This window comes from Vicugna pacos, chromosome 6, assembly GCF_048564905.1.
Source record: "Vicugna pacos chromosome 6, VicPac4, whole genome shotgun sequence".
Lineage (NCBI taxonomy): Eukaryota > Metazoa > Chordata > Mammalia > Artiodactyla > Camelidae > Vicugna > Vicugna pacos.
Genome location: NC_132992.1, coordinates 2,322,146 through 2,337,218, shown reverse-complemented (window position 1 = coordinate 2,337,218; position 15,073 = coordinate 2,322,146). Strand labels below are relative to the sequence as shown.

The following is a 15,073-nucleotide window of genomic DNA, read 5'->3' as shown; positions in this document are numbered from 1 at the left end:
ATTTTTTTAAAAGCATTTGAGGAAATATTTTTGTCCTGTTTACTCCTTCTGTGTTATTATTACTATGTTGATATTTTATTTCTTTACTGTCTTACTGTCCAGAGCACATGTGATTTATTGTAATGCCACTAATTCTGAACCCTGGAAGAAATAATTTGCTATGAACATGTATTCTTTTCTCTTAAAATAGATAAATCATAGAATTGATCTTAGCAAATTTTTCAGGAATACGTTCTGATCTATGAGAACAATTAAAATGTTAACTTCTGCTCAGCATTGACTGATACAGATTTTAGCTTCTTCTTGATCTTTAGTATTTGGAAATTGGGTTTTTCCCTTTGCATTTCTGTTTTTAATATTGCTCTTAACCTTTTTTGATCCAGTGAAATCCTTGCATATTTAGCCTCAGCCCTCTTTTCACCAGTCTCAAGATATATAAATCACTTAGTTATTTCTCATAATGGTAATTTTTCTTATTCTTATATTCCTGACCCACCTAGATTTTTCTGTAATGATGGCTACTTTTAAATTCTTGTAGTAAACTTTGAGTAATAGTAGTTTGTTCATTGTATGTGATTAATTAACCCCCCCAAAACCAAAACCAAATAAAATTTACATCTCCGTTTACAGCAATTTCTATATAAAGATTTTTATTTTTTTTATTTTTTTGTTTCCTTTTTTGTTTTGGGGGGAAGTAATTAGGTTTGTTTATTTATTTTGGTGAAAGTACTGGGGATTGAACCCCGGACCTTGGGCATGCTAGGCATGTGCTCTACCACTGACCTGTACCCTCCCCCCGAGATTTTTAAAGCTTTTAATAATTTAATCTCTCACCCAGAAGGTAGCACTTGTAACCCATGTACTTAGGGTCTTGGAAACATCATCTTTTCTGTATCTTATTTGAGTAATTATTCTTAACTCAGCCTGTTAAATTCAGAAATCCAAAACCTAACTCAGATGTCTGTGTTTCCTCATTGTATTTCCCTCACTTGCCCCTTCAGTATTGTCGACATAACCTCACACATATGCTTTCATGAGCCAGACTGAAGATCATTGTCTTGGTACACTTTGTTCTTTCCTACCCCAGTGTCATTTAAAACATTTCGGGGGAAACTTTTTATTTCAAGGTTGCTTTAAACGTAGAGAAAAGTTGTGAGAAGAACAGTAAGAATTCCCACAGATGCTTCACCCAGATTCCCCAATTGTGAACAATTAAGCACGTTTGATTAAAAATATATATACACCTATTTTTCCTGAAACATTTTTAACAAGTTGTAGATATCATGACCCTTTACTCCTAAATACTTCAGATGTATATTTCCTAAGCACAGAGACATTCTCTTACCTCATCACTTTAGGTTGATCAAAACTAGAAAATTAGCACTGGTGCAGTGTTACTATCTTATCACCAGTCCTTATTCAGATTTTGCCAGTTGTCCAGTAATACCCTTTATAGACCAAAAGAAAAAAGTTCTCATCCAGCATCCAGTCTAGGATTATACACTGCATTTAGTCGTCACGTCCCTTTAGTTTCTGTTAACCTCCAACAGTGTTTCCGTGTTTCTTTGTCTTCCGTGACCTTGGTGTTTTTGAAGAGTACACTGCCCCAACACTCTGATCATGTATGTGTTTTTACCTTGGACTGAATGCTTTTTTCACTTTTCTTCACATCAGTTAACCCTGTTCCTCAAGGCCTGGCACTCTGGCAAAGGCTTTCTGACTCCTATCAGGGAAAGCAGTTTTTAGTTCACCAGTTGCCTTCATTAGTTAACTTTTTAGAAATGTCTCTCCTTGGTCATAAATGTCACGACTTAAATTCTCTTTTCACATACAGAAGTGTAGAAAAATAAAAAGCGAAAATCTTTGCCCCTTTTTCCTGCCCCTCTCCTTTCCAGCCATACATACCATCCGCTAAGAACTCAGTCAAAGAACTTGCCAGGTCATTTTATATGCACATATACTTACTTCACTCTTTCACCACGCCTTAGCTTGAGAACATGGTAAGCTCATTAAAGGAAGGAACCTGTAGCTTATACGTCCAGCATCCCCACAGAGCCTGGCACAGAAATGGGAGGTGTTCAATAAGTGCTTATTGGTTAACCGACTTTTGAAGGAAGAATTATAGTTGATATGATTATATGTTTAAATGTGGAAAGTTCCTTATAAAAACCATCATTGTCCTGTTTTCTCTTTCTCGAATTTAGGTTGTTAAAGGCCTTACTTATTTGTGGAGTTTAAAGATTTTACATAGAGGTATGTACTTACAAGCTCTAACTTAATTTGGGATGAGATGGGGAGCTTTCTGGATACGCTGATTTTTAAAGTGAATAAATGATCTAATATTTAAGTCAGGTGATATATTTGATAGTCAGAAGATGGCTGCTTTATAAATGTTATTTTAAAAGGTTTTTGCCCTTAATTGCTCTGATTTAGATTATAAACTTGATATTGCATTTTGGTAAATAATGTTTGCAAAACATGTAAAATGGTATTTCATAGTATTTGAAAATGACAGAATCTTATTTTTCTTAGTTAACTCTAGTTAATGCAAAACCTTCACTATCTGTACAATTGCGTCCCTTCCTTTTATTAACATTTCAAATATCCTTATATGCTGCTCCTTAAGAGATTACTTGTAGATTTACTTTGAAAGTAAAACTTTAAAGAAGGAATTGGTGACTGCATCAGAAATTAGTCTCCTAGCCTATTAACAGAACACATGAGAAGAATAATCAGATAACTATTGAATGTTGCAAAAGGAACCTCCCTTTGCATTTTTTTTATTATTCCCAAAATGTCTGAATCCATTTGGAGCAAGTAATTAAGTGAGAAACAGACTATGTAACAAAGCAACTCCAAGTTGGCCTAATGTTACTAGCAGTACTGCTTAGTCTTACACATCTGCTCAGCCTGGCTTTATGCACGTTCGGGGAAATGCAACGGCATACGCATTAGATGTGATTAAAGGAAAGGTTTTTATGTTTTTTTTTTCCAAAAGATTCAAGTTATGAGAGCGAGAAGATAACTGATGTCTTCAGTTGTAGTACCACATCTGTCACTTGGCTTGTGTTTTGTTATGGTGGTTTTAATATCCCAGTGATTCCAAATTTCTTCTTAAATAATTCTTCCTCTTCTGAAGAGGATGTGTCGATTCTGACAAGTAAAACTTTCAGTTCAGCTCTGGAAGGCATTTATGCTGATTAAATGGAATCATAAAGCAAGTTTTTCTTTAAAGCTGTAGAGTGTATAGTTGGTACAAAATGTGGGGTGAGTGAGCCCAGTGTGTTCGTATTCTTCTTGGGGATAAATCTCTCTTGGAGGAGAGAAAAAGGGAGCATTTTCTCCCCCAAGATGAAGAGAGAATGATATTTAACATAACACGACTTATATGGCTTTCATTCCCTGTACGCCCACCTCCCCACATCACCAGCCCATAAAGTGGTGATGGCCGTTTTAACAGGAATTAACACAGTGGTCCGGCCTTGTCATTTTATTGATTTTTATGGACATCTGCTATCCATTTGACAAAGGTACTCAAGGAAATCATCAGTTCTCAGTAGCAGAGCCTTCATTAAAAGGCCCTTGCTATGGAAATGCAAATGTTATAGAATGGTGTATAATTAAGGTGTTCCTCAGGATCGTCCTATACTGCGGGCATGTGGCACATTTTTGACTTACAGTGAATTCTCACTAGCTATATCTTTCTGTGCAGACTCCTACTAGCACTAAGAACTGCGGCGGAGAGGGTAATCCTGTCCAGTTATTCTGCAGTCATCTTTGTTTTTCTTCTTTAAAAATCATTAGTTTTACTTCTACTCTCTGTTTTAGAGGAATAATTGAATTTTTCACTCAAAATGAAATCTTGATAGATGTGTTTCAAGTGGATTTGTGTGTGGATCTAAAAATAAAGTCTACAGTGTTGGTCACAGTCCCAGTACCACCACCCTGTGACCATGGTGGGCACGTGTGGTTGACCAGAACCGCTCTGCAGGGTGGGTCCACCTCCCCAGCTCTGCGTGCACTTCGGGCTAAGAAAGGGTTCTCTGATCCGTGATGTGCTGAGGGCCTCGGTGCTTTGACTGACAGAGGATATAGAGGTTTCAAGAAGGAATCCCAAGCCTGTGTTTCCCTTTTCAGTCTGTGCTGGCCAGCCCACTTCCTACAGAGAGCAACCACTGTAAGGGAAGGGGGCATCTGTGGAGGCTGAGTGAGGATGCTGGGAGCGGGCCAGCCAGCCCTCTGAAAGGATTTCAGTTTTAAATAAGCACCACTGAGTGAATGTGCACCTGTATCTGGGTAGATGGAAGGACTGACGAGTAATAACAGTCCACATGAGCAGTTTTTCCCCAGTAACTGTGGGTCCTCAACTATAGAAATAATATGCTGTGGTAATATACCTCGCTAAATACACATGTTTAGCTTTTGAGTTTCCTTTTTATTTGTGGAAACTTTTACCTTCTGGATTTAAAAGCATGTGTTTTTATTGAAGAGTGGGCAAAGCCAGGTGTCCCTGAAGACTTTTATAAAGCTTTGGAATGAGAAATTCACTCTAGATTGAGTAGTTGTTAACTTAATATTTTAGAGGTTTTTGTCCATATTTAATAACTTGAATTTCATAAAAATAAGATTAAAGATGCCTTTTATTTACCAAAAAGCTATTTAATTTTCTCCTTGATTAAAAAATTGTAGCTTTTTAGATCAGTTCAATCAGGCAATTAAAGATCAGAGCTTTTAACTTCAGCTAAGGCAATTAAATAGGTAATATACTTGTTTATACACTTTTACTGTGCAAGCTCATTGCTTATCTTCTTAAAAGCACATATCCTCATTTTTCCTTTCTCGAAATGAATGATGATGGGAGTTCTAGCTGAATATGTGTCACATTGTCAAATCAAAGACAGTGGTCCTTGTGCAGGAGGGGGAGCCTGGTATGAGGCTCTGAGAAGACAGCGTGAAAAGAAGATGGGGAAAGAGAAACACTAATGAGTGATCTAGGCCTCTTTCTCCTTTGTCTCAGTCTAAGTGCTTGTGTTTTCCTCTGATCTTCATTTTCTTCCCTCCCAAATGCTTCCCCTAAAAATCAGGGTCTTGTACTCATGAACACAAATTTTAGAAGATTAAGAAATGAAAAAATACTCAGTTACCTAATGAGAAAATAAAACAAACTGTTTGTCACATTTAGGTGGCTTCCTTGAAACACAGCGGCCCTGAATTTGTAGCATAAAATAGATACTATATATAAAAACAGTATATGGTGGAATTGATAAAATGTGGTTAATGACTTTCAGACAAGCTGTTGGCAATCGAGCCTTTCCTAGAGCTTAGACCCGGTGAGGACCAGGGAGTAGAATGAAATCTGAGCAACAAGCAGTGACAGGACACCCGTCCACCCCGCGAGGCTTGTTAGTCTGGGACTGGTCTCGGTCAGTTTATTTGTGTGTTATGTCAACTGGAAATTTTTTAGAAATTGATGTGCATCAGTTGCCATTCATAATGGATCATCAAATATTATATTCAATCAGGTTTCACTGCTGTTTAAGTGGGTCTTTTTAAGATTTGATTGAGATGATATATATGAAAGTACTTTATAAACTATTAGATACTAATAATACAGGTATGTTTTAATTATATAGTAACTATTCTTAGAATTAACCACTTTATGCTGTTCATAAACATACCCCACTCCCAAATCAAGCCAGGGAAGTTTATTATCATTTGTATTACCTCCAAAAATTATGCAAATCTTTTCTCCAAGATAAACATGTGACATCACCTGAGGACAAAATTGTTGAAACTCTTTGAAACTTCCACCAAGATCAGCTACTGTGGAAAACCCGTCTTTATTAAAAAGTGCACATTTGAGCTCTGTAAGCATAGTGTGTACTGACTGGGTGAAAACAGAGGACGTGAACAGTGAGGAAGTCTGTTAGGCCAGACCCGACATTGCAGCAGACATTGCAGCTTCACTTCAAAACATACGTCGCCACTAATGAGGTGAGAGCCCTGCATATTAATAAGCCTACAGCTCCAGTCACAGCCGTCATTACCCACATCAAACATAAATGCAAGATTAACACCTGGGCCATTTCTTCGCGAGGTGTGAGAATGCCCTGGCAGGAACTGCTCTCTCTTTCCCTGAGGATGAAAAAATAGAAATGGAAGGGTAATGAGAAGAGAACTCAGATTAAGAAAATAAAATTGGCAATCAGGCTGGGGCAGTCTTACACAGATGGAGAAGTTTATAGAAAGAAAAAAATCTAGATAGTTGATGTCCCAGGATATTTTCTGTACATATGAACCTAGTTAGTTTCATTTGTTTTCTCTAATAGGAGAGCTTTTGGGTATTTTATGTTATGTATATATTTACGTTTTTTCATACTATTTTGATGGCACTGCTGCCCAAATAGATTTGTTTAGAGAACCTAAGTCTTATGGCTTCAAAAAACATGTTAGAAATTTTATTTTCTGCCCCTGGCTCTTTTTCTTTTATAAATGTGGCTTCACACAGATCTTTGGTGCTACCGTAGATGCCAAAGCCAGTGTTGTTAGTTTGTTCACTGGACAGCTGTTTGTTGTACCCCTTCTGGGTTCCAGGCCCTGGATTAGATAGTTGGAATGCATTGACAGACATAAAAGGAAAGATTCTGACACTCGTGGAAACTATACTCCAACTGGGGTGGGGCAGGGTTAGGAAATTGTCCATAAATAATAAATATAAAAATGTAAATACGGTGTGTGTTAGAAGGTGGTTATTAATATGGAGAAAAGAAAAAGTGGACCAGGCTTAGAGGAGGCAAAGGCAGGTTGTCATGTTCATCAGATGAGCCTCATAGAGAACATGAAGTTGGAGCAAAGGCTTAAAAGAGAAGAGGTCCTGGTCAGGTCAGTGTATGACGGAACAGAGCAGAAGACGCCGGGTAGGATGTGTGTGGAGTGTTCGTGGAACAGCAAGGAGGCCAGTGTCTCAGGCTGAGGGCAGGGGTAAGGGTAGAATCAGCTGTTAATTCAGGAGAGTTACAGAGGCTTAGGTCAGGGAGACAGTCATGAAGATGGGGAGAAGTGGTTAGTTTCTGGATATGTTTTAAATGTAGAGTCAGAATTTCCTGATGGATTGCTTGTGGGTTTTAAGAGGAAGAGAGGAGTCAAGGTTGCTTAAACTTTCAGCCATAGTTCAGTGTACTAAAAATATTTCTTGCTACATTTTTTCTGTTAAAAGAGAGACTTTCACTAAAATTAATGAAAAAACTGAAAATACCAAATGCTGACAAGAGGTACAGAGCAGCTGAACTCTCATACATTGCTGGTGGGAAAATAAAACGGTCTAGCAACATTGGCAGCCAGCTTGGCACGATCCTACTACATGATTTAGCAGTCCCACTCCATGTGGTTTTATTCATAATGACCCCAAGCTGGAAACAACTCAAGTGTCTTTCAACTGGTGAATGAATAAACAAATTGTGGTACGTCCATCCATAGGATACTACTCACCAATAATAGGGGGCAAACTGCTGATTCTTGCAGTGGCGTGGATGCATCGCAAATACTTTATGCTAAATGAAGGAAGCCAGGCTCAAAGGGCTACCTATTTTGTCACTCCACTTACATGACATTCTGGTAAAGGCAAAACTGTAAGGATGGAAACTACATCAGCAGTTGTCAAAAGGGGTAGAGGAAGGGTTGACTGTAAAGCTGTGAGGGGATGTTGGGAGATGGTGGAAATGTTCTCTATCTTGATCTTGGTGTTGGTTATATGACTGTACACGTTTGTTAGAAAACATAGACATATACAGCTAGAAAGGGTGAATTGTGCTGTAAAGTATACCTCAGTATATTAGACTTTCTTAAAAAAGGATGAGAAATAAGGCATTCTTTTACTTATTAGTAGGGCAATTGAAGCTCTACTCTAGAAAGAAGTTTTCCTGCCAAAAGAGACAACCGTTCTTTCATGGGGACTTGTTGATTCTGTCATTATCACCGTAGCTCATAAAAATCCTCCCTGGGTTTGGCCTCACAGCTCACTAGCTTGGCGGGCTGAAAAATAGAATCCCTCCTGGTTAGAGGGACATCTGCAATGTTAGAAAGAGAAAGAGGAAAGAAGAGAGTGAGAGAGAAACTCAAAGGTTGCTGTTGTCCTTGGCCAGAAATTTGAAGCTTCTCAAAATGGGACAGATTTTTCTTCCCTTAGTTAAGCCATGTTTCCCTCAGATACTATTAAATAACTGCAGATGTGCAGCACTGACTTGGCCCAACTTGGACAATTTTAAAAACTCAATTTCTGAGAAGAAATAAAGCTTGCTTACTTGCTTGCTTCATTCATTCATTCATTCATTCATTTATTTATTTATTTATATGTTTTTATTGAAGTATCATCAGTTTACAATATTGTGCCAGTTTCTGGTGTCCAGCACAATGCTTCAGTCATACATGAACATACATATATTTGTTTTCATATTCTTTTTCACCGTAAATTACTACAAGATACTGAATATAGTTCCCCGTGCTCTACAGTATGACCTTATTGTTTATCTACTTTATATATATATATATATATTAGTATCTGCAAATCTTAAACTCCCAATTTATCCCTTCCCACCCCCTTCCCCCTTGGTAACCATAAGTTTGTTTTCTATGTCTGTAAGTCTGTTTCTGTTTTGTAAATAAGTTTGTTTGTCTCTTTTTTAGATTCCACATATAAGTGATATCATGTGGTATTTTTCTGGTTTGATAATTTTCTTTTGCATTAGCTTGGTCTCTTTTTGGTTTTGGTGACTCAGTTGTATACTTTTGACTTGTGGTTACCCTGTTTTTCAAGAGTGTTAACCGCTTACTAGATCTGTTTGCTTTAGACTTGTAGTCATACAACACATGCTCAAACACATCCTAAAAAGAACGAAGAAAAAAAAAAGAAAAAAAGAGAGAGTGAAAAATATATATTTTCTTGCTCCCCTCTCCCACCTTTTATGATTTTGATGTCCTTTTTTTTTTTAATATCGTCTTATTTATTCTCTTGCAACTCACATTTCCAGTTATGGTTTTCTTGTTTCTGTAGCTTCCTGCTTCTTTTCTATTTAGAGTAGACCTTTCAATATTTCTTTTAGGATAAGTTTAATATTGCTGAATTCTTTTAGTTTTTGCTTGTCTGTGAAATTATTTATCTCTGCTACTCTAAAGGATAGTCTTGTTGGATAAAGTATCCTAGGTTGCAGCTTTTTCTCATTCAGGACTTTGAATACATCTTGCCACTCCCTTCTGGCCAGCAGTGTTTTGTAGAGAAATCAGTAGAAAGCCTTATGGGGATTCCCTTATAACTACTTTTTAGTTTTTCTTTTGCTGCCTTTAGAATCATTTCTTTGTCTTTAACTTTGACCATCTTAATTATAGTATGTCTTGATGTAGGTCTGTTTGGGTTCTTCTTGTTTGGGACCCTCTGTGCTTCCTGTACTTGGATATCTGTTTCCTTCCTTAGGTTTGGAAAGTTTTTAGTCATGATTTGTTCAAATACCTTTTCAATCCCCTTTGCTTTCTTCTCCTTCTGGGACCCATATTATGCATAGGTTGGCACTCTATATTATCCCATCTGTCCCTTATATTGCTTTCATTGGTTTTTACTTGCTTTTCTGTCTGCTGTTCTGCTTGGGTGACTTCTGTGATCCTGTCTTCTAAGTCACTCATTTGTTCCTCTGCGTTATCTACTCTGCTTTTGACTATCTTTATCTCAGCTCTTATCTCAGCCGTTGAGTTTTCTGTTTTTAATTGGCTCCTCTTTATAGTTTCTATTTCCTTTTTTTATAGCATTCTCTGTCTTGTCTCTATTCATAGCCTCTCCTATTTCCTTCAGTGCTTTTATTGCCCCTTTTGAAGTCATGACCTAGTAGACTGTTGAGGTCTCTCATTGTTCATTCTTTCAGGGAGTTTCTCTTGTTCTTTTCATTGGGAGTGGTTTCTCTGCTTCTTCATTTTGCTTGTAGTTCTCTGACTCTATGAATTTAGGAGTATCAGTAGCTTGAAGGGCTGTTTTATTTTTTGTTTGTTTTTACTTAAAATGGGAGCGTTCCTGTGTAGACTGTGTGCGTCGAATAGTTTTGCTGCGAGGGCTGTTCTTAGTATGGATGGCTGCCACGTCTTCCATGTGTGTTGGCTGTTACCGCTTTGCTTGGGGTGTGGTTGGTGTTCCTGTCCTGATTGTTGTTGAGTGGGGCCTCCTTCTTTGTTCTGTGGTTGTCACAGCCTTGACAGGGGCTGGGTCTGCTCCCCTGTTGCTGAAATAGAGGCCTCTAGACCCATTTCTGAGCTGTGGTGTGTGGTAGGCAGGGTTGGAGAGCTTCAGCCGGGAAGAAGAGTCACTGAATATACTTCCGCGGGAGATGTCCACTGGGAGGTACCCTCATGCTGTTTTCTGTCAACGTGTTATATGGGCTTAGCACTCTTTGTTGATGCTGCCTTTGTCCCCACCTTAGCTGCAGGAATGTCAGCCACCCACTCTGGTGTCCCCCAGGTCCTGGCCCCAGGAACCACCAGCACAGATCTGCCAATGTCAGGTGCTAAGACCTACCGTAGTGAGTGTGCATTCACACAGCTGAATCCATGGTGCCACAGGGTCAGCGCGAACTCCAGCCCTGCCTCCACATACCATACGCTGGCCTGTTGTAAATAACTACTCGCCCCCACCATGTGCCAGAATTCCACTCACTGCCTGTTCGTCCCAGGGACACAGGTCCACAAAGGGTCCAGAGAGTGCAAATGCACCCTCTCTGCCTGGGGCTGTGAACAGATTCTCGGTCTTGCCTGTGAAGTTGCAAGGCCACTGGGTATGGATTCAACTTTCAGCCCCACCTCCACGCAGCAGAGACTGTGGCTGTGACCGAGCCCCACCTCTCTCCTCGTGAGAGCACACCAACAATGGAGCCACGCAGAGACAGGGGCTGTGGTGTGGCTGCATTGTTCCCGTCCCCACCATGCACACCAACAATGGTGCTTTTTTATGGGGGTCCCAGGCAGTTCTGTACCGCACACACCCCAGCCAGAGCTCACACTGCCCTCCAAACCCCTGAGGCTGCCTCTGTGCAGTGCGACCCAGCCATCTCCCCGGGCTCCTCACTGATCTCCAGCAGCCAGTCCCAGCTTGTCCCTGCCGACTCATGTCTAGGGCTGGGGATCGCAGGGACCCTCCGTGCCAGTTCTGTCCTCCAAGCGGCTGCCACTTTCTCCTCCGAGCCTTCAAAGCTCCACTTTGGTCCCCGCTGACCTCCCGGCTAAAGAGGGGGAAGTCCCAGCGTGAGGGCACCTTTCATCCTTTGCCGCTGCCTCCCTGCAGAACCGGTCCCACATCAGTTTTTTCTTTTTTCTTTTTTTCTCTTACTGGATTCTATGAGAATCTTCCTGTATATTGAAGTGAGAGACACTCTGCCAGAGTTCAGTAGGTGTTCTGTGCGGTTCAGTGGGTTTGTAGTTGTAATTCTTGATGTACTTGTGGGAGAGGGCAAGCGTGAGTCTCTCTACTCCACCATCTTGGCACCTCCCTCTAAAGCTTTATTTAAATTTTCAATCCAGTCCCGCTGACTGACTGCCGCGTTGTGTGACCTTGGAAAGGCAGGTGACTCCTGCTCTTCGGGCCTCAGGTTCCTCATACGAAGAAGGGACAGCTACATGGTCACTCAAGTTCCTTGAGTTACCACGATTCTGGATTCTCTGAGTTGTGACAGAAGGAAGTATGACGTACTAATAAGGTACAAAAGCAAGTCAAGTATATGGAATAAGAAAGAAAACAAATGATTTTGGGATTAACAGATACACACTACTGTATATAAAATAGATAAACAACAGGGACCACCTTATAGCACAGGGAACTATATTCAATGTCTTGTAATAACTTATAATGAAATAGAATCTGAAAAAGAATATATATGTGTGTATTTATAACTGAATCACTTTCCTGTACACCTGAAACATTATAAGTCAACTATACTTCAATAAATTAAAAAAAAAAGAAAATGAGAATCCCTGAAAATAGATTTTGCTATGAAAATCCCAATAATAGTAGTAATAGTAATACTGATGAATATTTATTAAGCACTTACTCTGTACCAGGCACCATTCTAAGTACTTAAAATGTGCCAACTATTTCATGTTCCTTCAAAGTGGGGAATTTTAGGAAATATGAAATATTTTAGAACTGAAGAGACTAAAATGCAAACAAGTAATTGGGAGTGAAAGCAGTGTGACTTAGCCAAGAAAATGGTCACTTTCTAAACCAAACTGATGTAATCAAATCAAAAGACATCTTTAAGGAGAAAGGGTTTTTTAACTGTAAAGTATACTGAAAATAAAATATTATCATTAACGAAGAGTTAGAGAAAGGACGTGTGGACTCACAACTTACATGGATAGCAGAGGCATTCGCTCTTAAAAATCTTTTTATCTTGGAATGATTGTAGATCCACAAGAAGCTGCCCAAAAAAGGTCTAAGAAGGTCCCCTGCAAGGGCATCCTTTTTAAAGAAGGAATTTGGAAGAAAATAAGCAGTTGATAATCCAAAAGAGTGTAGGCAAGTAAATATTATATATATTTGCAAATACTTTTTAAATAAGATCAGTATACATTTTAAGACAAAAGTGATATAAGAACATTTATATTATATTCCAAATTATTTTATTATATTTATTAAGTGGGAAAAGAGAAGTGAAATGGTAGAAGTAACCTTTGAATTCCTTAGGGAAGGAATTTTAATGTCAAGGTGGTAGCGTTAAAACAATACATTAGTGTATATGAAGGTTAGGAATCGTAGCAGAAATAAATTACGGAATGATCATTTGCTTGGTAAAGTGATTCTTTAGAGAAAGGATTGTTGGAAAGCATTACTATCAATAGGAAACTAACCTGATTAATTTTAAGTGTGTAGAAGAAATGTAATGTGCACAGACTTTCATAACAACCTCTTTTACAGAGATTACACAGTTGGTGCTTACCCTTAGGTTATGGTGAGTTTTATTTTTGCTACCTTGAGGAACACACACAGTTTTTTGAAAGAGCTGGTTAGTGTTTGAGCAACCCAAGTCATTTTGAAAGGAATCATCCCCAACTGGTTTTATATTGCAGCACATGGTAATGAGCGGACTGGGGTGTGCGGGCTCCTCCCTGAGCTTTGGTACTGCTTACTCGAATGTGTCTGGAAGGAGGCCTTTATGTTAAGCAAGTGCTAGTGGTAGGAGCATAGTTACATCTTGGCTCCTGTTTTTAAATCCTTTAAATATTGTTCTTTAAATGAAAACATTAATCACATGCTAGTGATGTAGTAGATCATAACTTATGAACACTTGTGTTTTTGAAGAAAAAAGACTTAGCCCATTAACTGAAGTAAACAGGCTAGTTTAAGGAGCCTGGATTGTTGGTTTTTCTCCAGCTCTGACTCTCCACACAAATGAATGTCTCTAGAAATTAAGCTTCCTTGCCCACATTGGTCATTCATTCTCTTTCCCATGGGTAGTCACTAGGGATTTCTGTATTCGTGGTAATGATTTTCAAAAGATAAGGAACCTCGTATAGCATTACTTAGAAGTGTTCTTTTAAATAATGTGTGTCTAGAGTGTATAAAGGACTCTTAAAACTCAACAGTCAAAGAAACCAAACAATCCCCCTCCTGCCCCAAAATGAGCAAAAGACATGAAGAGACATTCCACTGAAGAAGATATACAAATGGAAAATAAGCATAGGAAAGGGTTTCAGTATCATTAGCCGTTAAGAAAATGCAAATTAAAACCACAATGAGATATTACTACATACCTACCAGAATTGTTAAAAGTAAAAAAAAGTAAAATAAAATAATGATAGCACCAAATGCTGGCAAGGATGCAGAGAAATTAGATCGTTAATACATTGCAGATAGGAATGTCAAATGATATAGCCCCACTGGAGAACAATATGGCATTTCTTAAAAATCTGAACTTGTAGCCACCATACGACCCAGCAGTTGCACTCCTGGGCATCTATCCCAGAGAAATGAAGACTTGTGTTCACATTTAAAAAAAAACTGTACACATATGTTTACAGTAGCTTTGTTCATAATAGACCCAAACTGGAAACTGATGTCCCGGTGTCCTTCAGTTGAGTGAATGGTTAAACAAACTGCGCTATGTTATCCCATATACTACTCAGCAGTAAAAAGGAATGCATTACTGATACACATAACCTGAATAAATCTCCAGAGGATTATGCTAAGGGGAAAAAGCCAGTCACAAAAGGTTACATATTGTGCGGTTCCATTTTTATAGCATCCTTGCAATGTCAAAATTATAGAAATGGTGAGCAGATTAGTGGTTTCCAGAGGCCAGTGAGAGGGTGCCGAGGTAGGAAGGAAGTCGTGTGGCTATGAAAGGGTATGGTGATGGACACATGCTCCGTCTTGACTGTGTGCACATCAGTACCCTGTTGTGATACTGTACTGTAGTCTTTCAAGGTGTGACTGTTGGGAGGAAATGGATAAAGAGGGTATACAGGATGTCTGTTATTTTTATAACTGCGTGCGAGCCTGCAAGTATCTCAAAAAGCTTACTAATGATAAAACAACAACAATAATAATAATGATAAATATGCTCTTATTATAAGTATGTGTATTTGGGGTGGTCTGCTTAATCAGAGAGGGTTGTCCTAGACTTAGCTTTTCTTTCACCCATGCGTCTGTGATAGGATTTACCACAGACGGAGTCACCCCTTTTAGGACATCTCTAAGAAGGTGAGGCACCCCGGGCAGTTACCATGCAGGCCACCTTCCTCTTCCATTCTGCAAATGAGTATCAGTGGAAGCCTTAGAGGAGAGGAGAAGGCATGTGCCACACAGGGAGGGAGTACAAACAGGAGAGGCGTTTAGTCCCCCGTCTCCTCCCCTAAGATCCTTGTGCCTTACTTGGGGTGGGATTCAAAGCAGGTTACGTGATCTTTGTGTGTCTGACTCACAGTTCTTCATGGTACCCCGTCCAGTCACCCAGCATGATGCGCTCTGCCTGTGGTCTGATAAATGTTGGATTCATCAAGCCCTGGTCATAGCTTTGTCTCTTACCGAACTGTGAAGTTCAGGAGC

At 39.2% G+C, this 15,073-nt stretch overlaps 1 protein-coding gene across 7 annotated transcripts in view; it reads left to right on the top strand.

Annotated features, from left to right (window-relative positions):
• The window catches only part of MAP2K5 (mitogen-activated protein kinase kinase 5), a 235,857-nt gene that overhangs the window by 97,933 nt on the left and 122,851 nt on the right, over positions 1-15,073 (top strand). For all 7 annotated transcript variants that reach the window (XR_012073230.1, XR_012073229.1, XM_072962192.1 and 4 more), the window contains one exon: positions 2,205-2,253. Coding sequence is in view for 5 of the 7 variants with exons in the window: in XM_072962192.1 (XP_072818293.1) it covers positions 2,205-2,253 (49 nt within the window). In the remaining 2 variants the exon portion in view is untranslated. The remainder of the gene's footprint in view (positions 1-2,204; positions 2,254-15,073) is intronic.